At 40.6% G+C, this 26,827-nt stretch overlaps 1 protein-coding gene across 3 annotated transcripts; it reads right to left on the reverse strand.

Annotated features, from left to right (window-relative positions):
- Positions 1 to 1,408: 1,408 nt before the first annotated feature.
- LOC117462893 (uncharacterized) lies at positions 1,409 to 23,875 on the reverse strand. 3 transcript variants are annotated; one of them, XM_071206328.1, is made up of 5 exons: positions 23,650 to 23,875; positions 19,813 to 20,813; positions 18,349 to 18,504; positions 18,111 to 18,209; positions 1,409 to 1,683 (listed from the first exon to the last, which is right to left on the reverse strand). In XM_071206328.1, the coding sequence occupies exons 1-5, from the start codon at positions 23,816 to 23,818 to the stop codon at positions 1,561 to 1,563; spliced, it is 1,548 nt and encodes a 515-aa protein (XP_071062429.1). In that variant the 5' UTR covers positions 23,819 to 23,875; the 3' UTR covers positions 1,409 to 1,560. The 3 variants fall into 3 exon arrangements, with proteins under 3 accessions (XP_071062429.1, XP_033961150.1, XP_033961149.1); XM_034105259.2 differs by lacking the exon at positions 1,409 to 1,683 and adding an exon at positions 13,534 to 14,544 and having other exon boundaries at positions 19,813 to 20,681; XM_034105258.2 differs by lacking the exon at positions 1,409 to 1,683 and adding an exon at positions 13,534 to 14,544.
- Between the last annotated feature and the right edge of the window lie 2,952 nt (positions 23,876 to 26,827).

The following is a 26,827-nucleotide window of genomic DNA, read 5'->3' on the forward strand; positions in this document are numbered from 1 at the left end:
TACATTAGTTAGTTTGCTAGTTAGGTAACTGTATGTATTGTTATTGTTAATTTAAAATAGCTATGCTCGTCGATGCAGACAGCTAGCGTCACATTAGTGTTGATTGAAGAGCAGACTACTGTATGAGATTAACCTCACTATAAGATCTGTGTATCTGAAAAATATGAATCTCACGTTTCCAGTTGGTTCCAGAAATAACGTTAACGTAGATATTGCAATATGGTTTGTTGAGCTGGAGTTGATTATTGAAGCTTACTGGTTAACGTTCATCATATTAAACGAACGAACCCAAACGTTGTTGTTTTTATTAATATTATTACCAATACTTACTTAGCATTTTATTACCATTACACTGGAGAAACCGACTTATTGTGGCAGCAGAACGTGAACATGTAACTTAATGCCTGCATTTGAGGACGAAAACTAGCTCAGTCAATGCTTTAGGGACAAGGAAATGATTTGTTTAAATATTAGATATGACGTTATGTGTGCTTCTGTGACAATGAAGCTTATTCATTACTTTACATTTGTTGAAGATGTTTGTCTTTTACCCTTACGTGTGTGTTACAAATGAATGTGAATATGGCATAGGACAAATATTTAAATTGACTGTCTCATGAAAAACGATTCTAATAAAAAGGACCACAACTATACAATAATACACAATCCAACTGATAAGATACAGTAAGGGCTTTGATATCCAGCACTTTCTTTAAGGATAACAAAAAGATTATCACATGACATTTGCATGTAAAAAAAGTCTGTGACCAACACATTGTTACTTTACATATATATATATATATTTTTTTTTTTTGTTTAATGTTTCCAGGTGATGCAGCAGACAGACCAGAGGATGCTGACCACGAGAGACAGACCTATTCCAAACATCAGTGAACTTCAGCATGGACTCAAAGGTACAAAGAATCGAGAAACGTTCTGGTTTAAATAGATAAAGTAACAACTATAATCAGCTTTCACATTTCAATGTATTTAAAGCAATTATTATTTTACATTGTGAGAATTGCTACCATTTGTCTCGACATGTTGTCTGTAAAAGACGTGGTAAAAGTGGTTCTTGCAGTGAGACAACCGAGCAGTTGAATATTATTTAATAAGATATTTTAATGTTGATTAACTGCAGACTGTTCATTCATAATCTGATTATCTTTGTAGTACAAAGTGATGAATTAAAAAAACACATTGACATTTAAAAAATACATTATTTCTATAGCCGCTAAATAAACAAACATTTCATAAATAACACACTTGCTCTGCAATAATGTCATATGTTTCTTGTCATTTCTGTTAGGAAAGGACATACCTGAAGGACACAACTGCCTCACCGTTTTCTCAGAGGGTCAAGAAGAAAATGAAAAGCTGATTTCAGATTAAAGACCAATACAGGACATTCACTAAGAAACTACACTTTTATTGTGAACACAAAGTCAAACAGGACCATCATTTGTTTGTGGCAGCTGAGCCCAGTATGGGCTCACAGATGCAGTTAGGGGGTTTCTTCATCAGGCCTGGTCCTCCTCCATCAGGCCACGTCCTCCTCCATCAGGCCACGTCCTCATCCCAGAGAAAGACCTCTCCACCTTCTCCAGCCAAACCCACAGACAGGACATCCGTCACGCTGAGGTTTCTCCCAAAGTCTCTGCACGCTGTCTCAATTGATCCACACTGTGAATATGAGGGGGAAATGTGTGTCATAAATGCTTTAGACAATAAGAAATATGAAGTTAACTGTAAGGAATGGCTCATTCTTTTTTAAATAGACAAAACTATTACTGTATTTCAATATCTCATGTCTGAAAGTTTAATTTAAAAGAAGAAGAGGCCCCAAAAATAAAGATTGGTATATCAATAAATGTAGTTGATTTTGTCTTTTTAATTGTTTAAAGTAGATAGAACTGGTACTTAATCAATGTTTATTTATATAGCCCAATATCACAAATGTTACATTTGTCTCAGTGGTCTTCACAGTTTATACAGAATATCAGTATGACAATACGACACCCTCTGTCCTTAGACCCTCACATCGTACAAGGAAAAACTTCCAAAGAAAACCCAGTTTAAAGGGAAAAATGGGAGAAACCTCAGGGAGAGCAACAGAGGAGGGATCCCTCTCCCAGGACGGACAGACGTGCAATAGATGCCGTGTGTACATTGAAAAGATAATACATTTGCAACATAGGTAGTCCAAATGTTTGGAAATGCATGTGTGTATAATAGGAAGATGAATCCACGAGGATATCCATCCAGGACCACAGCCACGACTCAAGATCCAGCGCTATATCAGCTAAGCCTATATCAGCAAAACTAGGGGCTGAATCTAATCAGCCCTAACTATAAGCTTTATCAAAAAGGAAGGTCTTAAGCGCACTCTTAAAAACGGATAGGGTGTCTGCCGCCCGAACACAAACTGGAAGCTGATTCCACAAATGTGGAGCTTGATAAGAAAAGGCTCTGGCTCCCATTGTACTTTTGGAGATTCTAGGAACAACCAACAACCCTGCATTCTTGGAACGCAATGCCCTAGTAGGACAGTAGGGTATAATGAGTTCTTTAAGGTAAGATGGCGCCTGCCCATTAAGGGCTTTGTAGGCGAGAAGAAGAATTTTAAATTCTATCCTGTGTTCTAAAGGGAGCCAGTGTAAGGCAGCCAGAACAGGCGTAATGTGGTCCCTTTTCCTAACTCTGGTTAGTACACGAGCCGCAGCATTTTGAATCAGCTGAAGCGACTTGACTGACTTCTTGGTACTCCCTGACAATAAAGAGTTACAATAATCTAGCCTAGAAGTAACAAATGCATGGACTAGTTTCTCTGCATCGTTTTGAGGCAAGATATGCCTGATTTTTGCAATGTTACGTAGATGGAAGTAGGCGGTCCTTGAAATTGATTTTATGTGGGCGTTAAAGGATAAATCCTGATCAAATATAACACCAAGATTCCTTATAGTCTCACTGGAGGCCAAATTAATGCCATCCATAGTTAGTATATCTTTAGATAATTTGTTTCGTAGATTCTTCGGGCCAAGTACAATAACTTCAGTTTTGGTCGTGTTTAACATCAAAAAGTTTAAGGTCATCCACGTTTTTAAGTCCTTAAGGCAGTCTTGAATTTTATTTAGATGATTAATTTCATCAGGCTTGATTTATAAATATAGTTGAGTATCATCCGCATAACAATGAGAGTTTACAGAATGATTCCTTATAATATTGCCTAACGGAAGCATATATAATGTGAACAAAATAGGTCCGAGCACTGAGCCCTGTGGCACTCCATGGCTAACTTTGGTTTGCGTGGAAGATTCATCGTTAACACATACAAACTGAGAGCGTTCAGATAGATAGGACCTAAACCAGCCTAAAGCAGTTCCCTGTATGCCAACTAAGTGCTCTAGTCTTTGCAATAGGATATCATGGTCGATAGTATCAAATGCAGCACTGAGATCGAGCAAAACAAGAATAGAGACAAGTCCCTTGTCTGAGGCTATTAGAATATCATTTGTGACTTTAACCAGAGCTGTCTCTGTGCTATGATGTGTTCTAAAGCCAGACTGAAAATCTTCAAATAAATCATTGTTTTTTAAGTAATCACACAACTGTTTTGCGATCGCTTTCTCAAGAATCTTTGAGAGGAACGGAAGATTAGAAATAGGTCTATAGTTGGCTAAAACCTCTGGATCGAGGTTGTGCTTTTTAAGAAGCGGTTTTATCACTGCTACTTTGAATGATTGTGGAACATAGCCTGATAATAAAGACATATTCATAATATTTAATAAAGAAGTGCTAATTAATGGAAAAACTTCCTTCAACAGCTTAGTTGGAATTGGGTCTAACATGCACGTTGATGGTTTAGAAGAGAGAATCATTGAATGTAATAGTTCAAGGTTAATGGCTGAAAAGCATTCTAGTTTACTATCTAGTGTAATATTAGAACTTACGTTTCCGGGAGCTGTTGATAACAATATACTGGTCAAAGGCAAGAGGTCATTAATTTTGTTTCTAAGAGTAACAATTTTATTGTTAAAAAAGCACATAAAATCATTACTACTGAGTGCTATGGGAATAGAAGGCTCAATGGAGCTGTGGCTCTCTGTCAGCCTGGCTACAGTGCTGAAGAGAAATCTTGCATCATTCTTATTCTCATCTATTAATGAAGAGTAGTAGGCTGCTCTTGCTTTACGCAGTGCTTTCTTATATTCATTGAGAGTAATATGCCAAATTAAACGAGATTCTTCAAGTTTAGTGGAACGCCATATCCTTTCAAGTTGTCTAGACTTTTGCTTTATTTTGCGGGTTTCGGCATTATGCCATGGAGCTAATCTATGTTGTTTTATTTTCTTCTTTTTCAAAGGAGCAACAGAGTCTAATTTTATTCGCAGCGCATCTATAGCACTATCAACATGATCAATTTGGGGTGGTGTACATTTTGTATACATTTCCTCCCCTACATGCAGACATGCTATCAAGTTAAGTATTGGTGGAATCTCTTCCTTAAATGTGGCTATAGCACTAACAGATAGGTTTCTGCTGCAAGAGCTTTTGACTAATGCTTTGTAGTCTCGTAATAGTACTAAAAAAGTTACTAAGAAATGGTCGGATAAAGCAGGATTATGCGGTTCGACTAATAGTTGCTCAATTTCAATACCATAAGTCAGAACAAGGTCGAGAGTGTGATTATAGCAGTGGGTTGGTTTATTTACACTCTGACAGAAACCAACATAATCTAATATAGAGTTAAATGCAACAGTAAGGCTATTTTTATCATCGTCAACATGAATATTAAAGTCACCTACGATAATTACTTTGTCTGTTTTAAGAACCAAAGTTGATAAAAACTCTGATAAGAATTCTGAATAAGGACCTGGTGCACGATACACTGTAACAAATAAGATTGGCTGCAAAGTTTTCCAGGTCGGATGCGTAAGACTAAAAACGAGGCTTTCAAAGGAGGTATAATTTAATTTTGGTTTAGTATTGATAAGTAAACTTGAGTCAAAGATTGCTGCAACTCCACCTCCTCGGCCCGTGCCTCGAGCAATATGAGTGTTGATATGGCTGGGTGGAGTGGCCTCATTTATGCTGACATATTCTTCATGTCTCAACCAAGTTTCAGTGAGACAGCATATATCAATATTATAATCTGATATTAAATCATTTACCAATATTGCTTTAGATGCTAGAGATCTTATGTTTAAGAGACCACATTTAATCTTCCCGTTTTGTTGCACTGTAGTTGTTGTTACATTTACTTTTATTAGGTTATTATGTCTGACACCTCTATTAGGTTTTACCTTAAATTGTCCTTGGGCAGACACACACACCGCTAATATTGGGTATTTTATTGGGTTCGGGATTCCTATGGATGACTGCCTAGGAGAGAGCGCAGAGAAGCGTGCAAGACTGCGACTCCGCCTCCTGGTCTCAACTCCAGTTTGTGATGGATTACGTCCACAAAGCCCTGAAATGTTTGCCGAAATGAGATCTACACCTTCCAAAGTAGGATGAATGCCGTCTCTCTTAATCAGACCAGGTTTTCCCCAGAAGGCTGTCCAATTATTTACGAAGCCCACATTGTTTGCTGGGCACCACCAAGACAACCAGCGCTGAAATGATGACATGCGGCTATACATGTCATCATTGATCAGATTGGGGAGGGGACCAGAGAAGATTACGGTGTCCGACATTGTTTTAGCATAACTACACACCGACTCCACATTAAGTTTGGTGCATTCTGATTGGCGTAGACGAACATCATTACCACCGACGTGAATAACAATCCTACCGTATTTATGTTTATTTTTAGCCAGCAGTTTAAGATGCACCTCAACGTCGCCTGCTCTGGCCCCCGGAATGCATGTGACTGTGGAGGCTTCGGTCTCTAAATTCACGTGTCTCATAATAGAGCTACCAATAACCAGAGTTGGCTTCTCAGCGGGTGTCTCGCTGAGTGGGGAATATCTGTTAGATACGTGAACGGGTTGGTGGGGACCTGCGGGTTTCGCGTTATGCCCCTTCTGAACAGTCACCCAGTCTCCCTGCTGCTCGGGAGTTGCCGGGGGACGGCTAAGAGGAGCTACCTTTTGCCGATCCGCACATGCTAACATGGGCTTTACTTTAGCTGAGTTACTTTCTAAGATGCGGAGCCGGGCTTCTATGGCTATGATTCCCGCCTCCAACCTAACAACTATACTACATTTAACACATGTATCCTTACCAGTAAAGGAGGTAGGGAAGTAACCAAACATGAGACAGGAAGAGCAGGAAATAGCACCAGAGGGTGGGGAAAGAGCCATGGCTAGCTATCAAGCTAAAGTAGCTACCGTTAGCAAACCCGAAAAGAGTGTAGGCAACTGTGGAGTTACAGTTACAGTCGCTAAGAGAAGGAGAGTTGTGAGTGCTTAAGCTGTAGTAACGTGTGATTACAACGTCAGGCAGTTGCCGTGATCAAGAGTTTTAAAACGATCGATTAAGTTTAAGTTAATAAGCTATCAGCAACAGAACAGGCACACGGGATACCCGGAGATGACAACAACAACCGGAAGTTACAACGTGCTCACCGCAATAGGTTCCTCCTTCCGCTCAGTGGTCCTGTTACCCATTCAACGCAATAAGCCCCGACCCTCCACTCAGCAAATCATCTAAAACGAAGGACCCCACTAAGACGACCGTTGTAAACTAGCCATGGAGCAGAGAAAAACCAAGACTCGGCCCGCGAGTTGCAGCCAGGAACAGACTCCTAGACTACCATCATCACCACCATTTTGGACACCTGAATCTTGCAATACTACTGCTGCTGATGTTGCTCCTTGGGCCAAAACATCTCTGTTTATGGACACAGTGAAATCGGTGTTGGTTGATATTGTGGAGAGGGTGATACATCGGTACTTCATTACTGAGATCGACCAGACTCTTATTGATAAAGACATTTTCACGGATGATTGGAGGATCTAAGGCGCTTCGGAGGCTTTTCTTCACAATCTCAAAAATTGCAGACGCCTCAAGGAGAGACTTGAAAAGATCCATGCCCAGTTGGATGGAGAAGAAGAAGCCTAATAACCAGCAGTTGACTGAAGCCAGGGACTTGTTCGATACATTGACTTTTTCTCTTTAAAGTAAAATAAAAATGGGAAACTACTATGCAAAACGCTCTGTATATATTGATCAGAATGTAGTCAATACCCTTTTAATAAGTGTGGTGATGAGGACGATTGAAAACAGAACGAGTAGTGACCCCTGTGTAAAAAGAATGGCTGAAGTTTGTAAACTGGAAGACATTTTGGATATCGTTCGTTCTGGCAGTACTATTCCGGGTCATTGGGAAACGATTGTAAACGAAACATTTAAAGTGGTCCTGGAATCTTCATTTTCCGAAACATTCTATAACATTACCTCAGAAATGAAACAAACATCAAAAGTGTATCATGTGCTGTCATTGTATGCTCTGTTTGTAGATGTAATGCATCTTTGTGTCGAAAACAGCATACACATGAATATTTTGACTGAAGTGAAAAAACTCCATCAGGATATCTCCAGTAATATGGGGAATTCTAAGCTGGAGACGGTCCTGGGGATGCTACAATCAGTTCAATCAGGAGAGACGTGATGTATGGAATACATGTTTATTATCGTCACATTATATAAATGAAACATAATGATGACAGTTTATAACAGGTGGATGAAATGTGTTTTGGCGATTAGGCCCAGGTTTTGTAGGACATCATTCGGGAAGGGAAGAACCGTTTCCGATTAACCCCCCTGGGTCTAGACCTGGTGGTGGTGATAAGTGGTTAGGTCCGGTTGGAAGGGAGAAGGTTGAGCTTGGCCCTGAGTTGGAAGCAGGAGGCGAAGGGGTGGAGGAGGGTTGCGCGTTGACACCTGGAAGACAGCTGATATGGGAGAGCATATATAGAGGGTTTAACAGGTGTGATAATTACGCTTGTGAATGGAGGGAAGTATCCGGAGATGACAACAACAACAACAACAACCGGAAGTTACAACGTGCTCACCGCAATAGGTTCCTCCTTCCGCTGAACACGAAGACCACGTCAAAACACAAAATACTCTTATGTATGTAGATAGAATAAGAAATGTGCAGAATATGACAGTTTAATGGTGGAGGTACACACATATTGATAGATGTCTTGTAATGCACTGTTGAGGAACCTGTGACCCAAGTTTTTCATTCATTGCATAACTACACCGTAGTTGTGTATGATATGTCAATAAACCTTTGAAAATCTTGAAAGGGATGTGCAAAATAGCCATAATATACAGTCTTTAATGAACTATTAGTAGAGAATAACGAGTAATTAATATACTTTATTACTTGTTTCCATTCATGTCAATTGCAGATACATGTTTAGTCTTCTCAAGCACCAACTATCAAATATCTCTCCTGATTGTTGGCACTTGACCTTACCTGAATTTTACTCAGGTGTAACTAAAGTCTGATTTAAGGGTTATTTATATATTTCACATAATTAATCAGAATCTGCAAAGTAACTCAAATAAATGCAGTGGAGTAAAAATACCAGGTTAACCTCTTTTGTAGTGGAGTAGAATTACAAAGTAGCAATGAGCTGTCATGTGGGTATATATTAATGCTGCGCATTATGGACACAAGCGATTTTCACCCATTTATTAATTATATGTTTTACATTTGATAACACCAATGTGTTTAATAATGGCAACTTCTAATTGTGGGAAAAACGAAAACGTTCAGTAGAGACGTCCCATTGAACATTTTGCGAAACACAATAGTGTAGTGTGTAGTTCTGGAGGGGTGTTCGATTCCAGTTTTGGATAATCTGGCGTGGTTTCGTTTCATTTCACACAGCTGTTTGACGCTCTGTGTAAGGACTGTAGTCCTAAACGATAGCTGGGGATTATGGGTAGTGTAGTGTCTTCGGCCATCCTAAACTCAGAAATGTTGACAATCGCAATGATGTTCGAAATGTCCCTTATAGGCCTATGTCTGTTTCCGGTTATTTTTATTTTGAAATTCAGTTCCTGACGGACACCAAAAAAGCCCGAGATTATGGAATTAAACCAATAAATAAAAGCAAGGATAATTGTGTGTTATTGGTGAGTAAATAACAGTGTGTTATTTTGAAAAGAATAATAAATTAGAAGGAAAGAAATATTTAAAAATACAGATTTCAGTATCCTGAGGCTCTGAGCCCCATTTATTTTCCTCACAGACGGCAACAAAAGTTCGAAATTATACGATTTAAAATAAAAGCAATACTTGTGGCTTGATATTGAGTAAGAACATGTTTTTATGAACCACACAGCTTCTGGTCTTCCACGACCCGACCGGAGAAAAAGACGTGCTGCAGCCTGCAGGCACGAAACACGTTACCAGTAGAAATACATTGCTTTTAAAATCGTGCTGTACAACACGAAAAAAAGGGGCAAATCGTGATGGTGAACACGAAATGCCGTGAGACTGGGTTGGGATATTATCCGGCTGAACAAAACGTGACCCATCTTTTAAATGTGTCTCAACCACAGACCTTATTTCCAGCTAGTTTCAAACCATATTGCAATATCTACGTCAACGTTATTTCTGGAACCAACTGGAAATGTGAGATTCATATTTTTCAGATACACAGATCTTATAGTGAGGTTAATCTCATACAGTACTCTGCTCTTCAACACTAATGTGACGCTAGCTGTCTGCATCGTCGAGCATAGCTATTTTAAATTAACAATAACAATGCATACAGTTACCTAACTAGCAAGTTAACTAATGTACAAGCATGACCTTATTTTACCAACCTCACAGAGAAGCCTTATGTTTTACAGTATAATCCTTCTTAATGTTTTACACTTCTCCATTATGTTTTAACTTGTATGCTACGGATAGCATCGTTAGCACAGATGTAGCTTCGTCTCGCTTGTTAGCTGAATAAAAAGACAAGTAAGAAATAAAGTGCTTGAATTTCACTTACCGAATAAACTGCATTCATGGACGGTCTGTTTGAACCGCAGAGCCATATGATAAGTGCGATATTTCAATGAAGAATACTCCACCAGGCATCAACACAACAACCACTTCGGAGTAGCAGCCTGGAGCTAATGAAGCTAACGGGGCTAGCAAAGAGACCACTGACTTCCGTTACATTAGAATGACTTCCGTTACAGCAAGAATCCCCTCACACACAGATAGGTGAAATACATGCACATTCCCTACTGAGAACCTTTCAGTAAAATGTTTTTCAGGAGTGTGTGTGTGAGGTTAATTTTCAGTATTGTGTGTGTGAGGTGTTCAGTAGTGAATGTGAGAGGATTTCAGTAGTGTGTGTGTGAGGCTTAATTTTCAGTAGTGTGTGTGTGAGGTGTTCAGTAGTGAATGTGAGAGGATTTCAGTAGTGTGTGTGCAAGGCCAGATGTTTTCAGTAGTGTGTGTGTGAGGTGTTCAGTAGTGAATGTGAGAGAATTCAGTAGTGTGTGTGTGAGGCTTAATTTTCAGTAGTGTGTGTGTGAGGTGTTCAGTAGTGAATGTGAGAGGATTTCAGTAGTGTGTGTGCAAGGCCAGATGTTTTCAGTAGTGTGTGTGAGGTGTTCAGTAGTGAACGTGAGAGGATTTCAGTAGTGTGTGTGTGCAAGGCCAGATGTTTTCAGTAGTGTGTGTGTGAGGCTTAATTTTCAGTAGTGTGTGTGTGTGAGGTGTTCAATAGTGAATGTGAGAGGATTTCAATAGTGTGTGTGTGAGGCTTAATTTTCAGCAGTGTGTGTGTGTGAGGTGTTCAGTAGTGAACGTGAGAGTATTTCAGTAGTGTGTGTGCAAGGCCAGATGTTTTCAGTAGTGTGTGTGCGAGGTGAGTTTGAATTTTGGCCTACACGGCCCCTCATACTAATCAGTGGCGTGCACAGACATTTATAGGGGCAGGTGCTCAAGAGAAACAAAAAGGGCACCTTCTGAGTCGTCGTGGCGGTCTGGCGGTCGCCCGCGTGCGAAGCGTGCGCCGAAATTGTGCGCCAAAATTGTGCGCCAAAATTTGCCGGATAATGGCGGATTTTGTTCGTTTCTTTTCGGTTTTTGGTTACTCATTCCATCTCTCCCTCATTTTGGTCATCATCAGAGAGCACTGTTTCTGAACATGGTGCTGCTCTGGACTCTGACATTTCTGCTTCATCTGTGTCTGACTCAGAGATATTTTCTATGGATTTGTCTCCCTCATCTTAGATGGACTATTGCAGGACAGCAGGGGGCTGCTTCCCTGAGCCTGCTGTAGCTGCCTAGAATACAAACAATATAGAATATGATGTTTATTTCAATTATTTGGGTCAGGCAATGCAATGCATGACAACATTAAGACTCACCAGACTTTAACTGTCATGGCCAAAATTCAACACCCTACCACTAGTTGTTGTTTTTTTGTCATTTGGCAAGTAGCTTTATGTCTGATTTAGTATCACCAAAGCACTTAGTGTGGTTCAAATACATTGTGGGCCTCTCAATAAAATTATATTATTATTATTATTATTATTACTACTATTATTATCACAGTTAAAAACTGCCATAATTCCCAAGCCCTACATTCCTGAGACATACTTTTTCATGACAAACGTAGGAAAACTCGTAGCTTCAAAAATGACAAATAATTAACAAAAACAATTAAAAAAAAATGCCTCTTGAGGACATGAAGTGACAAAAACTTTCAACATGCCTCCATTAAAGCCCATTGTAATTTCAGGCTGATATTTCCTCACAGCAGCAGCCGCACACCTTTAATTAAACTGCCAAAAGGCCACATTATTAACCCGAAAGTACACACAAATTACACTTCAGATACTCAACTTCCTTAACATGCTTCACGTTTTGAAATTTCACAGATATCTGTTACGGTTCTTCCACAAAACGTTTAAAAAGGTTTATCTCTCATTCCGAACAATGGAAACCTGTGATCTCTGCACAGCTCGTTAGCTCACATATAAACACCTGTGTAATGGAACACGATGATGTCATCACACACAGGTGTTGGTGTTTGAGCTAACGACGTGGCCACTGGAGTTTAACAGACTGTCTGAGCCTAGTCTTTTCTGTCTGATGGAGACTTCATACTGACTTCAACATGTTCCACCTATTTTATACATTATTGGTGACACACAGCTGTCGTCGTTAGCTCAAATATAAACACATGTGTCATGGAACACGATGTCACATTGACAGGTTTGGTAACGATGCAGCCATCAACGCATCTAAGCGTATTATGGGGTGTCATCAAATGACGTTGCCATGGCAACAGACCATTTGCCATGAAGTCGCTGTAAGTCCAATGGACATGGTCCGATCGTCCCCCAAAACTTCGCTTGTATATCACCGGTCCAGCCCTCAACAGCTCTACGTCAATTATGGGGTTTCTTCAAATGCCGTTGCCATGGCAACACAATGCTCGCCCTGAAACACGGTTTTCTCATAACTTCAGTGAAAATACTCCAAACACTTCAAAACTTCACAGGTTTGGTAACCATGCAGCCATCAACGCATCTAAGCGTATTATGGGGTGTCATCAAATGCCGTTGCCATGGCGACAGACCACTCGCCATGAAATACGATGTCGCTGTAAGTCCAATCGACATGGTCCAATCGTCCCCCAATCTTCATTTCAATCTAAATTCTTCACTTTCTTCTTACACATTAAATTTCAGCATAGCAATTCAGCGTCAGCTTTTCAGCATAAAGCATTCCCACTAGCAATTTTTTCAGGAATTGCATTCTCTAGTTGTTGGTCTACTGTCTGAATATGATTAATGAAAGGCAGGTTTTCTTTTTTTCAAAAACTGAGCAAAGGACACATGTTAATACTAAATATCTTGGTTTCATATTTTGAAAGTTTACATTGTTCTGTTGTCTTACACAATACACTTAATTAAACGTGTGGCTAATGCAATGAGTTCACCAGAAAATGAAAAAAGTAAAACAATAAAGCATAATGTAACCAGGCAGATATGTCCATGCATGTACGTCCTTTTTTTGTCTGGCCTTTGCTTATTTTACCAATCTGTATGTGCAGGAGGTAAAGATGTGACAAGTGGTGACTGGAGAAGGCCTGACGGAATATTCGTGTTCACTGCAGCAACTTACAAAACTATTCCATAAAACGGTCATCTCGTGGCCATCTTCCTGATGTACTCCTGGACCTTTGGTGTTTCACCCTGGATTGTGGCCCTGACACTCAGACAATGTCAATAACGTGGTTGAGTTCAAATGGACTCAGTAGTCATGTACCCAATCTTTGAACCCTGCTACCTCCTGTACAGATATTAGCAATGACATTCATACTGAGCAGAATTTAAATTAGGATTTAAGTTATCTAGTTGATAAACGATATCGAATAGTTATGGCTCACTAGAGCGAAAACATATTCAATGATTGGTGGTTCATGGTTTTAATGATTTTTGACCGTAGGTATTTCTATCCAAGCCATCCAATATGTTATAATATATACGGGGCAAAATACAAGGACATTAATAGTTTTAATGTATTAATAAAAAATAGACAATATTACGTGCTAACCATGATATTGCTTTTATTTCCATCAGAGAAAAGTAAGAAAAAACAAAACCTGCAATGTTGTTTCTTTTTAAATCCTACAGACCCTTTTACATCATTCTCATTAGATTATTCAGAATTGAGTGATAAAGCATGAGTGTGAAAGTCTGTGAGAACTCTACAACACAAACATCTTGAAACCTTTCATTTTGTTTGAGAATTGTAAACTCGTAGTAAGACTTTTCTCCAGCCACCCCCTAGACCTAAATGTGCATTTAAAAAATAAATGAATAAAAAGCAGTAATTCTTTGGAAAAGGTTAACACTAATCTCAGTATTATTTCCCCCTAAGAGAAAGTCATAAAATAATTAAGCTACATTTTTGAGCTTGCATCTGAATTGAGAACTGTTCGATCCAGAGCTCTAAGCCCTGAAAGCTGCTGGTTTCATTGTTTTGCTCGATTAAGTTAAAGGAGGATGCGCACTAAGGCTTCACAACCATACTTGTGGAAAAATGCCAAATGTTCCCTTTGCAATTTGTCAGTTTTAAGTTGCTTAAAATTCTTAAATTCAGATCAATGTTTTAATCCTTAGTCTTTAACACACTACATGTGAACTACGAACCTGCAGTGCGATCCTTAATGTCAAATATCCAGACACCTTCACAGCTCCTAAAGGTTATACACTTGTAAAAACGGAGACTTGACAAAGTAAAAAGCACACAGCAATTGTCTAGGTGAAGAGTTTGTTTTTCAGGCTGATGAACTTGGAGGTTTGCTTTGGTTGAAGCATATCAAGTCCTACAAATAGTCTTTGAAAGACTTCAAAAGTCTTGGCAAATTTGGGAGGATAATCCAGATTTAGGGCATATGTGAGGCCAAGGAGAAGGCAGCAGGCTTTGGGCAAGTTATCCAGATCTGTCATCACTGGAGTTCCATCAATGATGATGCCCACTGCATCTGGCTGCTGGCAGACATAGATCCTCATACTTTCTGCTTGAAGGTCTTGATGCACTTTCGTCTCTGCTGTTCTCTAGAAAAACATACATTACATGACGTGTTACTTGTTAGATGCTTTTATCCAAAGCGACTTACATACTCAATACTGTGGACAATCCCCACAGGAGCAATTTGGGGTGAAGTGTCTGAGGGACACAACGACATGCTGACTGCAGTGGGACTCAAACTTGCTACCCCCTGAAGTCCAGCACTCTATCCACTGAGCCACAGCCACCTGATGCCAAAGCCGCCTGATGCATACATACAATCTTATATTGCAGTTGACAAGCTTTGAAATAAGAAAACATGCAAACTTAAAATAATTAATGTAATCCATTTCAAATAATGACTCAATGTAAGAAGCAGGAATTGTATTATTTTGTATAAATTGTATTTCCCCTTCAAAAGGTCGATCCAAGTGGGAGGGGCTACAGGATTAAAAAGGGACAGTCTTGGGCTGCGTTCCAATAGTCATTTAGTTTAGGAACCTTCCTAACGGAGTGAAATGACCCGGAAGTCCCTCAGTGGCAGCCATGATAAGTGCCGTTCCAATTCTCTAGATGAAAGGAAAGGAGGTTTCAAACTTCCTTCATAACCTCCTTTAGCTTAGGAACCACTGGACCTCCCTAATCGAAAGGAGAGGAGAAAGTGCTGCCCCACAATGCATTGCAGCCATAGCATTTGCCGTCACTCAACAGTCGGCCGTTCACGGAAACAAACGATTATGACGGAGAAATGATATCATGAAAGTTACGGTGCTTATTAATCTTTTTTAAGTGCTTTGTTTTGAACGTTCATCAGTATTATAATCAAAGAGAGAAATATGAACGTTAGTTTTTACTGAAATGATCAAATAAAGTCAACATTTCAGTCTTTACTGAGCTGTGTGGGGTTTGTTCAACTTCTAAAAGATGTTTGAATGGTGATATACTTAAGCAATAGCTCACGACAGGCCGTGGTATATGCTCATTATATCACAGCTAAGGGGCGTGGTTCGGCCCGACGCGGAGGGTCGACAACCCCCTTAGCTGTGATATAATGAGCATATATCACGGCCTGAAGTGAGCTATTGCTTTTATAAAACGGTTACCAAGTGTGGCAATATGAAAAAGAAATACACACTCTAATTTAAATAGTTTTTATTAGTAAATAATGATGTTCCAAATAAAATAGTCCCTCCGTTGCCTTCTGCGCGAAACATAGTGCGAGGTGGTTGCTATGCAACAACACTAACAGCTAGCGAACATATTAGACAGAGAGCGTTGATTCATTATTTGGCTATTTATTTACATTCATTTGTATGTTGCAGTTTATTGTGCAGCCACTGAAAACCTGTCCAGCATCAGTAGCATGGCTTACGTGGTTACTTGTTGAGGTTGTTCTAGGTTGCTGCTCGGCGTGGTGAGAATATTGCTCCACTTTCTCCGGTCCCCGAGATTTGGCTTCCAGCAGCTCTGGAGAGAGCTTTCGCACCTGTGGCCACTAACGGTCATACTTTCTCTGCTTTGTTTCAAGACCCGCATCAGAAAGCTTTTGAATGGTGGTACTTTTCCAGTTGGTGTACCTGCTCTTCTCGTAGCTCTGCATGTCGTCGTTTAGGTGCTTTCTGGAGATAGGCACTGCTCAATCCACTCCTCCATAGTAAGACCCCCCGGAGGTCGAAGTTAATCTTAAATGTTTCCATTTTATGCTTTGTAAGTTTGTTTCGTAACAGAAGAAATGTAAATATATTTATAAAACTGACAAGTCAAATCAAGCAATCTGATTGGCCGATAGTATTTTTGCGGACCTCTTTGATTACAGATTTGAAAACATCGTTGCTTGCTTTAAAAGTAGCTCAATTCATGATGTCAGACCTTGGAAAGTATCTAGATATCCCTGCCCTGATGCCAAAGGAACTGCACACTGAATATGTTTTGCCGTTTGATGTGTATGTCTGGACCGCTGCGTAAAAAGGAGGGTTTCTGCCCCGTTACTTCTCCGCTGCTTTCTTGTTCCAGTATGAAAAGCAAACTGCAGGCAGTTTGCTTTTCAGCCTAACGGTATACTGTTTTTCTCAGACGCGGAGGGATACTGACTTGTTGTGAAAAGTAACTTACAATTCTACCCGTGGTATACGCTCAGTATATCACGGCTAAGAACCAATCAGATTGCTTGATTTGACTTGTCCGTTTTATAAACAGTGATAGATGTTAAGGACTAACGTTTATAATAAATACATCTGTATTGATTTTAAGATCTTTAGTTCATACAATCATACGTATTGGGATCATTGGTATTAAAGTGGACCGGAGGGAGAGGGGGACGAGCAGAAGTTTCACTTTCCTTTTTTATTTCAATTCCAACTTTGGTCCTGAAGAATATGTTTCTCTGTTGTCCACGTTCATAAAGCAAAGCAGCAGCATCAGAGCACGGAGCAGAGTCTCTAGATGAGTTCACAGTAGTCCCTCGTTCTTATTGAGCATCCATGTTGTAGTCTGCTGTATAGAAAACTGTGGTTTCCATAGTTTTTTTTTTTTCCTCGGCCGCCCCGTAGTTTCAGAGCGCATCGAGTTTAAAATACCATCTACAAGCTGATGCTGACAGCCCCGCTCCTGCCGCCCGCTTGTGGCAACTGGCCATCGGGAGAACCGGGAGGGTGTGTGTATGTGTGGCCCGAGCGAGAGAGAGAGAGAGACCTTACGTGCATTATTGTTGTTGTTAGCATCTGGTGCTAGCTAGCTGCGCTAACGGATATAAGGAGCCGTTTAAATGAAAACAGAGGAGCGCTCTATCCACCACACACACACACACACACACACACACACACACACACACACACACACACACACACACACACACACACACACACACACACACACACACACACACACACACACACACACACACACACACACACACACACACACACACACACACACACACACACACACACACACACACACACACACACACACACACACACACACACACACACACACACACACACACACACACACACACACACACACACACACACACACACACACACACACACACACACACACACACACACACACACACACACACACACACACACACACACACACGAGAGAGGTTCCAGGTTGAATTGAGGCGAATATTTGTAATGTTCAGAGGTTGTTGTTTAATATTCATCATTGTTCAAATGATAATAAACATTAGCATAAAGCATATTTGTCCACTCATATGTTGATAAGAGTATTAAAAACTTGAAAAATATCCCTCTAAGGTACATTTAGAACAGATCAAAAATGTGCGATTAATTTGCGATTAACTATGGACAATCATGCGATTAAATATTTTAATCGACTGACAGCCCTAGTTTATTTCAATCTTTTTTGTGTTTGGAATTACTTAGAATTTTGCACTTTGTTTAAAAAGTCATTTGAGGTCACGTTTTCAAGGTCGATTCCATTTATGTGTGAAGTGTGTGTGAGAGGATTACTAAAATACAATGTTTTAAAATCCTTTATATATGCATAAAATATATATATAAACATATATGCAAGTGTGTGTATGCATTCATCTATACATATATACAAACACGCCTTAAAATACAGTAATAAGGGCAATACTTACGTAGTAGTCAGAGATGAGCTCAGGCACACTCTCCCCCAGGTACTCTATGAGGCACCTCAGAATCACGTCCCTCTTCTTCACCACGGACACATGCTGATCCTACAGTTAGTCAGTGGATCAGAAATACAATCAGAACCGTGTGGCTTGGTGAACACGTTTATCTTCAAACCAAAGAGAATTGGAATAAACCTAACGCTCCGGATTCATTGTTTGTCTTGGTTCTACACCCCTTCCTCACCAGCCTGAGTTCAGTCATGAAGCCCTTCATGCGCTGTCCAACAGCTCCCCCCTTCGAGCTGAACAGCTGCAGGAACTTTGACGTGAACCTGTCCAGCTGAGACATGAACGTCGACTCCAGGGGAATAGTGTTGCACCTTCGGAACTCTTCATTTATCTGGAGGAGAGCATTTTGTCAACTTCTTGTACAGAAAGCATAAAAAGGGTGCATGAAGCAGGACAGGAACATTCGCATTTAGTGTAATAAGATACTCCAGAAAAACAAATGTTGGTAAGTTGGTATCACCGACTCGACCAAACAAAGTTCCAGTTACATGTCTCGAGCTGACAACGGGTGAGCTACATGCTAACTGTGTGTCCTCCCTGCCACAGCACCCTGTGGGGGGGGGAAGTCACTGACACCGAGAAAGTGGACCAGTCCAGTTCTGAAGTCTTTACACTGGCTTCCTGTGTGTCAAAGAATATTTTATTTTAATTGAACTATTCATATCTTAAAATGCACTGTAACTTTTATCATGTATTTTTACCCGTGTTATTCATGTTTTCTTTTGCTTTTTAACAACTGTTTTTAAATGCCGTTTTATAATTAGTTTTCACTGCACTTTCTTAATGTCTTTCATTTCTGTAAAGCACTTTGAATCGACTTGTGTCGAAAGGTGCTACATGAATAAACTTGCCTTGCCGAAGTCGTTTTCAGGTTTCTGCGACTCTTTTTGTAAAAATACTCAAATACTATAAATAAGCCTCATCAACCAGACCTGGCTATACATAATGTATGCATGTATAGACACAAAACACATGTACATATGCATATTCTCCCATAATATCAGATGTTGCCATACGAAAGTGTGTCTGTTTAATTCAAGTCTATCTTGTTCTACTCTCTCATTATTGTTTTTAGTATCTCTAAGCAGCTGATGGGGCTTCTTTGATGTCGGAGGACCATATGTGCTTAAACCCAATTCATTCTTCCAAAAGCTTAATAATGGCTTTCCTCTGGCAGAAAGGCCCTGGGGGCATCATTCCTGCATTTCATTACTTGTGCTTCTATCGTATGTTTTTATGACAATAATCTTTAAAACATGCGGTATGAGATTAAACACACGCTGGTGCTCTGGGTCCGTGAGAAGCTCTGGCCGCGTGTGATGCGGCTGCAGTGCGGCAGGGAGATTCAAGAGGATAAACAAACAGGAATACACAACAAATGTAGAATTTGCAATTGGAACATTTGTTGGGTGAGTTTTCTTTTTTTTTAAAGTACGATTACAAAACTGTGTCTGGGAAATAATATCGAGTAAAACAAAAACTTGAATTCCAACACTGGCTGAAATACTTTCAACAGATATGAAGTTTGGAGGAAAAATAGACACTAACATTTCTTAAGATTCCCATTTAGTGAGTCTCTCACAAAGCCCACTGTGCTACACCACAGGGTGCGGCAGGACCACTCAACCAGTTTCTGTACCTGTGCAGGGCTGAAGAGGGCAGGCCACCTCTCGTGGAACTGGGCCACTTGCATGGACTGGCCGACCACCTCCCGTCTTCTGCAGCTGTACGTTCTCGACATCATGTCATTCATCGCCTGGCTGTCGTCCCCGGACTTGCTTGCTGCAATGAGCTCAAGTCTTGTATTCTCCAGGCTGTCCTCAGTTTCCCCGGCTGGGTGTGGGGGGTAGTAGTTCACCTCAGATTTCCTCGGTTTCTTTATATTTTTGGCAGGTTTCCTGTCACACTCTTGCTTGTGTTTCAGCGTATTGATCATCAGCTCAGGGTTTCCATGGGCTTTAAGTTTGCTCCGGTAGTTTGCACATTTGTACTTTAGGCTTTGCTGCCACCCGTCACATCCGTTATAGGAGCCGGGCTCCCTCAAGCAGGGGTGCCTCTCTATAAGTGCATGTGCAACGGCGGTCCTCTGTGGATCATTGGGGTAAGCTGTGTAGGAAAACATGGCCTCAGCCAGGCGCTCCAGAATGTCCGATTTCACACTTTGTGACGTCAGCAGGGTTCCGTCTTTTAAAAAAATGTCATTGCCCTGCTGCAAAGCCATCTCCGTGTTGTAGGAGAACACGGGAATTGGAAAGACGGCGGGCCACAGGTTACGCCTGTCCGTGGCAAGGGGGCTGTGAGTTACTGGATCTTGTGAATCCACAGAGGGCAGATCATCGACCGGGGACATGTCAGATGTGTCCTGGTTGTGCTCCTGAGGGACGGTGGACTTTAATAGGCCTGGTGGAATGTGCACTACCTTGAGTGTGTCTTTGTCCTTGAGGTCACTTGTAGAGGTTAGCGTGAAGAAGTCATCAAAGTCAGTATCTTTGTACTGAAGACCTATTTCTGTGGTGATGGAAAAAGCTTGTTTAAACACTTTAATCAAATCCTCCACAGATGAGGGGAGGCCATTTTGAAAAGTTATCTTCTTTATTTCGTGATCGATGACGACTCGAAATTTAAAAGCTTGTTGCATATCTGCAAATAAAAGAAACACAAGCGGTTATACAAGAGTTAAACATGTTCCCGTGGTCTTGAAACCAGGATGTATAGCTGTATCTTAAGGTTAAAGATAGGGTTACTTTATGGTTACCATGGAAGAGGATTGCTTTTGAGAAAAAAAGAGAAACAGCCAACCAATTAGTCACACACCATTAACCATGTTAAGAGCTACAGGAATAACAAACAACTATTTACAAGCCTCCATATGTTTGTTTGTTGATCATTTCAACTGGCAGATGGACAATCAAGTGTTGGTAACCATTGCTTACACAAGGCAGCCCTGTAGCTCCTTCCAGAATTAATTATCTCAAACTCCTGCTAAATAGGGGCCCATGGGTTCCCAGCAGCATCATGCCTCCACTAGGCAGTGAAGGCACCTTGTTCTTGGACGAAAAGAAGAAACACAGGCAGCCTTGATATACCTGGGCAGTCCGCTCGAGTCACCCAAACACCGTATGTTCATATGCAATCACTCCTAAACCATCCGTCCTGTTATGGTATCGAATGATTGGATTTGGGGGGGCACGTGAAGCTTGGGAAGAAGTTGTAAAACTCGGTTTCACTTTGATATAATAAAAAATATATAATAGATTTCATATACATTTCTTATTGCTACATAAACGTCATCTTGCACATTTTATTGAACCAACTCAGCTTCTAACTTTCAATATCATTATTCCGCTACTTCACTCCACGAGAGAGATCTCTCGCTCTCGTCTCTCGTGTGCGGGGGGGCTGCTCGCTCACAGAAACGCTGCAGCGGTGTGAACAGATCTGCCGGGAGAACGGAGCGTTCAGAAGTAGAAGGACAATGCTCGTTTGCCATTAGTGTTTGTTGGTAACACGAGCAGTCTGTCCAAACATCTGGCCAAAAGGCATCTTATTCTGTCAGAGAAGTGCACAGTGGGTGGCATTTTTAAATCCTCTGGAGCAGAGAGGATTATTGTTATTGATTAATGCATCAGTGTTTCTTAGGGTCAAAAATACTAAACTCACAACTTCAAATTAAAGTGTTTATGTAATAAAAGAGCACATGTTCAATGTGACAGATATAGATAAGTTGCAATTTGGTGCTATATATATATATATATATATATATATAACAAAATTATTATTATTTATTTTTTAAACACCTTGATTTTCAGGGGGGGCGCGGGGCTCCGTTGGAGGGCCCCCCCCAAGACAATGATAGGGGAAACACTGAAGCTGGTGAAGGTGCAGCTAGTTTGAATGACTTTGTATACTGCAAACTAAAGTCTGATTCAACACTTGATTATATTTCACATCATTCATCCACATCTGTGAAGTAACTAAAGGTATTAAATACATGTAGTGGAGGAAAAGTACACCATGTACCTGTAGTGGGGTAGAAGTACAACGTAGCAAAACATATACATTAAATAAAGCAATGTTAATTCTGTTTCTAATTTGGTTAGTTTTTAAAAAATAACCGATAAAAATGCAGCTAAAGTACCGGATCGATAAGCAGTATCGAGTAAGAATAGTAGTACCGTTAAAATCTTCACGATACCCATCCCTAACCACAAGTCAAGTCATTGATAGGAAGGCTATGTGTGAAATAGGAATGGAATAGTGATGTGATTATTTGCAACCTGCAGTACTAGTACTTTTTTTAATTAAAAATCTACTATCCAAGGAGGTAGGCCTGCTTGTTTCAATTAGGCCTAATTATTTCACAGTGGCACAGGGTCATTTGCCAATACAAGCACTTAAGATCATGTTCAATCTATGATAAACATGTAAAATTATAGTTAGATCTTTGTGTCTTGTTGTTATTATTAGTAGAGAAAATGTAATGTTTGTACAACTATATATAATTAATCCTACCAATCTTGGTGGGAACCAGGCTACGGGGGGCTCACAGATACTTCCAATTACCCAAGAAGGGCCTGACTGAAAACGTTTGGGAACCACTAAGCTATGCAGTATTATTCCTTCTTTACACTTTCAGTATCACTCCAGGTCTGAGAAGAACATGTGTTATATGGTTGATGGTTCCATTCCAACTCAGTCTATCCAGGCCTAGAGTCCACTAGGGTCAGTAGTACGGAAAACAAAAACAAAAAACAACTCGGTAGTCTAATGTAACTTTTTACAATTATTCATAGATTAAAAAAAACTTCGAAAAGAGCGGGACAAATGAGGAAAAGCATGATTGGATGATGGTGAGGACTGGATTTAAAAACAGACTACATACAGTTAATGATCTTAATCCACACAAAGGAACATTTTAAAAACACTTTGTGCAGCAGATAAACCCTGTCCAGTCAGGTGGAGCTGAGCCACGGCTCACAGCTGACCAGCTTCTGTAGAAGCAGTTCATTTACGGTTCTTCTTAATATGACTTGAGAGCCTTAAACTTAATAGTGATCTGTGATTCTACAAGTTATCTCTTGAACCCCAATGGAGTAGGCCACCGCAGGAAACTACTAGTTAATTGAAGTCAGAGGAAAAGTGTAAAGTAATATTTACCATGTTATCAAATCATGCTTTACCATGAAACACTAATTTGGCCATATTGCCCATACTCGTAATAAAATAACGCCAAATTCCTCTTGTATTGATTTAGTAGACCCTTTGTGTAATATACCAAAGATCAAATGGACAGTAGCCTACTGTGTGTTTGCATTTCCGTTTTACTTTGAAGACCGGGAATGCTTAAACTATTGATGCCGCGGGAGCTAAAGGACCTTTTATCAAACACGACAAAACAACTAGTCCGCTGCTTTACAGGTAGAAGAGAGGAATAGCGATATATTGCTGAGTTTCAGCGGAGCAGTGGATCAGATACCTGCGGTGTCGATCTGGGACCCGGACCTCTCGTTGGAGAGCAGCCTCCGTTGGCGGGAGATCTCTTCTTCATAGTTTGAGATTGTTGTTTCCAGCAGCCCAGATATCTCCTCCACAGCGACAGCGAGCCGCTGGCTGATGAAGGTTTTCAGTGTCTGGAGTGTGGACATTTTCAGGAGAAAAGTGGCATGTGTAAAACTTCTTCTTCTTCTTCTTCTTCTTCTTCTTCTTCTGAGGTTTATTGGCGGTTGGCAACCAACTAAAATGTGCATTACCGCCACCTAATGGACTGGAGTGTGAATCGGTAGATTGGCAGGAAAACAGCAACATTAAATTGCCTCTTTAATTCTAGTTGCTTTTAAGAAAATGTTGAAAAGGCTGAATACTATGGAAGCAAATAAGAGACATTGGTGTAGTTTGTGTAGCCCTACGACACAGTTTTAATTTGCTCATGTCATGCACGCAGGCCATCCCAGGCCTATTTTCAGAGAGGACCTTGAAGGCCAAATAAAATTAAGCTTTTTTTCCTCAGTTGATTCAATATATGGAAGTGACAAGTGCAGGGATTAAATGAGGGGTGTGAAATGTAATGTCAGATCACATTCCTTTTGTAATGTCACTAGATTGTGATAGTCTCCCTGAGATGTCTCAGGAGGTTAAAAATGCCTGTACCACTAAAGTGGATTGGTCCAAGCTCACAAATGAGGATAGGCTATTGTACTATGGGAGAACTGATGTCCTATTGAGTGATGTATATCTACCCAAAGTGGCAACTCTGTGCGTTGATGTGGGTTGTAATGAAAGCTCTCACGTGAAGACCTCTGTAACATGTATGATTGTATTGTGGGAGCTGTATGGGAGGCCAGTAGACCGTGCTGTACCTACTCTAGGAAGAGACACAACGTCAAGCCAGGGTGGAATAAACATGTGGCTGATCAATACGCTGAAGCCAAGAATGCTTTCGGGGCCTGGGTCCGGGCAGGAAGGCCCAGAGAGGGGCCTGTCCTGGATCTCAAACAGCGTACACATGCTAGATATAAATATGCAGTTCGTTATGTCAACACACACACAGAAACATTGAGAGCGGACTCGATGGCTGAAAAGCTCCTTCATAATGATGTGACCGGCTTCTGGAAGGAGGTGAGAGCTCTGAACAGGGCCAGTACGTCGTTACCGTGTACCATAGAGGGAGTATCTGGAGCCCATAACATAGCTGAGTTGTGGAAGCAACATTACTCTACTATACTTAATTGTGTTAAAAGTGACCCCTACAAAGTTGGTAATGTTGTGAAAAGTGACGCAGTGGGAATCTCAGCTAAAGAGGTTTATCGAGCAATTGCACAGCTAGCTGATAACAAAGCATGCGGCTCTGACCCAATCACTGCAGAGCACCTTAAACTGGCAAGCCCGAAGGTTGCAGTTCTTCTTGCCATTTGTTTTACCGGCCTCATGACTCATGGTGTGTTGCCAGACTCCATGTTGACTGTTACTTTGGTCCCTGTCATTAAGGACAGAGCGGGCAAGGTAGGGAGCTTGGATAACTAGAGACCAATTGCTCTAGCCAGTGTCTTATCCAAAGTCCTGGAAAGAATTTTGTTAGATAGACTATGTTCTTATTTATGTACCTCAGATAACCAGTTTGGCTTCAAGGCTAAGCATGGTACTGAGCTATGCATCTATGCTTTGAAGGAAATGGTAGAAACATATAGGAGACATAATTCCACTGTTCTGATTGGTTTCATTGATGCCTCGAAGGCTTTTGACCGAGTTAACCATCATAACTCATAAACAATAAGCCAGGATCCTGGCTTATTGGTATGACAACCAGAGCATGCGGATCAAATGGGGGAATGCAGTCTCTGCGCCATTTGGTGTTGGTAATGGAGTCCGCCCGGGGGGGCTCCTCTCACCATGCCTTTTTAATATCTATATGAATGATCTATCAGATGATTAAGTGTCCGTAAAACAGGGTGTGTGATTGGTCATGTGATTGTAAACCATCTTATGTATGCTGATGATCTGGCAAGTGTTTCTCCTAGCAGTGCTGGATTTCAACAGTTGCTAAATGTTTGTTCTGATTACGGAGTCAAATTTGATGTTAAATAGAATGCTAAGAAGAGCGCTGTAATGATCTGCAGAGCAACAGGGGATAAGAACCTTTGTTTTCCAACATGCTACCTATCAGGACAGGTGCTGTCTGTTTGCTGTAACACTAAGTATCTGCTGTCTGTTTGCTGTAACACTAAGTATCTGCTGTCTGTTTGCTGTAACACTAAGTATCTGCTGTCTGTTTGCTGTAACACTAAGTATCTGCTGTCTGTTTGCTGTAACACTAAGTACCTGCTGTCTGTTTGCTGTAACACTAAGTACACTAAGTATCTGCTGTCTGTTTGCTGTAACACTAAGTATCTGCTGTCTGTTTGCTGTAACACTAAGTACCTGCTGTCTGTTTGCTGTAACACTAAGTACACTAAGTATCTGCTGTCTGTTTGCTGTAACACTAAGTATCTGCTGTCTGTTTGCTATAACACTAAGTATCTGCTGTCTGTTTGCTATAACACTAAGTACTGTACCTGCTGTCTGTTTGCTGTAACACTAAGTACACTAAGTGTCTGCTGTCTGTTTGCTGTAACACTAAGTATCTGCTGTCTGTTTGCTGTAACACTAAGTATCTGCTGTCTGTTTGCTGTAACACTAAGTATCTGCTGTCTGTTTGCTGTAACACTAAGTATCTGCTGTCTGTTTGCTGTAACACTAAGTACCTGCTGTCTGTTTGCTGTAACACTAAGTATCTGCTGTCTGTTTGCTGTAACACTAAGTACTGTACCTGCTGTCTGTTTGCTGTAACACTAAGTATCTGCTGTCTGTTTGCTGTAACACTAAGTATCTGCTGTCTGTTTGCTGTAACACTAAGTAGCTGCTGTCTGTTTGCTGTAACACTAAGTACCTGCTGTCTGTTTGCTGTAACACTAAGTACCTGCTGTCTGTTTGCTGTAACACTAAGTACCTGCTGTCTGTTTGCTGTAACACTAAGTACCTGCTGTCTGTTTGCTATAACACTAAGTATCTGCTGTCTGTTTGCTGTAACACTAAGTACCTGCTGTCTGTTTGCTGTAACACTAAGTACCTGCTGTCTGTTTGCTATAACACTAAGTACCTGCTGTCTGTTTGCTGTAACA

This window comes from Pseudochaenichthys georgianus, chromosome 17, assembly GCF_902827115.2.
Source record: "Pseudochaenichthys georgianus chromosome 17, fPseGeo1.2, whole genome shotgun sequence".
Classification (NCBI taxonomy): domain Eukaryota; kingdom Metazoa; phylum Chordata; class Actinopteri; order Perciformes; family Channichthyidae; genus Pseudochaenichthys; species Pseudochaenichthys georgianus.